The sequence below is a fragment of the Myotis lucifugus genome, unplaced genomic scaffold (genome assembly GCF_000147115.1).
Source record: "Myotis lucifugus unplaced genomic scaffold, Myoluc2.0 scaffold_1826, whole genome shotgun sequence".
In the NCBI taxonomy this organism is placed as follows: domain Eukaryota; kingdom Metazoa; phylum Chordata; class Mammalia; order Chiroptera; family Vespertilionidae; genus Myotis; species Myotis lucifugus.
This window is the reverse complement of record NW_005872874.1, coordinates 13,517-15,224: the sequence shown is the minus strand read 5'-3', so window position 1 is coordinate 15,224 and position 1,708 is coordinate 13,517. Positions and strand designations below refer to the sequence as shown.

Sequence of the window (1,708 nt, the reverse complement as noted above, 5' to 3'; positions counted from 1 at the left end):
CCAGAGCTTCCCAGAAGCCCGCGGGCGCCGCGCTGGCACCCTTCTCTCCGCCCAACTCCCCCATCTCGCCCGGGCCCCGAAGGCCACCCCCCCCTGCGGCCAAGAGCAGCCACCCCAGCCCCCGCCGGCGTCGGGGGTGCCTCCCTACCCTCTGCCCTACAGCCCGTCTCCCGGCTTGCCCATGGGCCCCACCGCCCAGGGCGCACTGCCACCGGCGCCCTTCCCCGTGATGTCCCAGCCCTCCTTCTCCTACAGCGGGCCTTTTGGGCCCCCCCTTCCCGTCAGCCCAGCCAGGGCCCAGGGCCGCTGGGGGCTACTCTTGGTCCCCACAGCGGAGCACACCGCCCCGGCCTGGCTATCCCGCACCTGCCTCTGGTGCCTCTGGCCCCGGGTACCCCTTGTCGGGGGGCCAGGCTCGCAGTCCTGGTTACCCTCAACAGCCCTCCTACCCCGCGGCGGGAGGAAAACCTCCTTACCCGACACAGCCCCAGTTCCCCAGCTTCCCGGGCCAGCCCCAGCCCACAGGCCCCCCTCAGCCTCCCTACCCCCGCGGGCCGGCCCCTCCCTACGGGTTCCCGCCGCCTCAGGGTCCTGCCTGGCCTGGGTATTAGGGCCCTGGCCTCAGCCCTCCCCTCCTTCCGCCTGAACCGCACCGTTGGCCCCCCCTCTGCTGAGATTCAAGGTTAGATTGGAAGTGGAGTTGGCTCGCCCCGTGGACTTGGGGGCCTGCAGGCCCCGGAAAGGCACGGCGGTCACAGCGCTGCCGGGCTTAGCCTGTCTGTGCTGCCGGGCGGGAGTCCACGCCTCTCCGTGGCGTCTGCAGGAGCCGCTGTGTGCCCGCGACGGTCTGCTGTGTCCGCCTCCCACTCTGAACAGTACGACGGCTCTGGGGGCGGCTGGTCTCGGCCCCTGCTCACCCCGCCCCGGGTTGGCATGGTCCACGTGGTGCCCGCACCCAGGGGTGTAGCTGTGTGTCTCTCTGGTCCATTCGAGGATGGCCCGCCCCACACACATGGTCAGGGTTGGGTCGCGGGGAGAACAGTTAGGAAACACCCTTCATGATTTTAAGTCAAAAAGCCATAACTGAGCTCTGACGGGCTGGTGTCGGATAAACTCGCGCTGTGTGCGGTCTGAGGGGCAGCAGCCGAGCAGCGCGTGGGAAGACGGATCGTGAGGGTGGGCCAGACCTCGCCTGCGCTGGTCGGGGATCCTGGGGGAACTCGGGCCCTCTGGCTGGACAGGAGGGAGCAGCTCTGGCCCAGGAGGTCATGGCCCCGTGGGGGCTCGGTTAGGAGTGGGGGCCAGGTGCCTCTCTCAGCCACCCTCTCCTGGTGGACCTTGCCCAAGGCCCACCCCAGCTGTCCACCCCTCAGTGGCTTGAGTCTCCTTCAAACCACCCCCGCCCTCAGCCCCTCCCTGGCTCCCCGTGTGGAATTCCCCCACCCCACACCCTCCGAGACAGACATCAAAGGACGCCTGACAGCCGCCTCCCAGTGGTGCTAGGACACCTCGCCACGTTGGAGTCCCCTCTCATCCTCAGAATGTAAAGGGCAAGGACCTGCCTCCCGCGCCAGCGCGGCCCCTGCACAGCACATGGGGGGCAGCACGTTCAGCCATGAAAACGACAGACCGAGGGTGTGAACCCACAGCACGGGCTTGGTGGGCGGGAGTGCCCAGGTCTCGAGCAGAGCCTGGAGCTGCTACGGGG

The 1,708-nt window shown here is 68.9% G+C and overlaps 1 protein-coding gene across 1 annotated transcript in view; it reads left to right on the top strand.

Annotated features, from left to right (window-relative positions):
- The window catches only part of LOC102433252 (vacuolar protein sorting-associated protein 37C), a 13,578-nt gene extending 12,484 nt beyond the window's left edge, over positions 1-1,094 (top strand). The window contains 3 exon segments of the mRNA XM_023748799.1: positions 15-99; positions 101-262; positions 264-1,094. Coding sequence (XP_023604567.1) covers positions 15-99; positions 101-262; positions 264-611 — 595 coding nt within the window. The 3' untranslated portion in view covers positions 612-1,094.
- Positions 1,095-1,708: the final 614 nt, after the last annotated feature.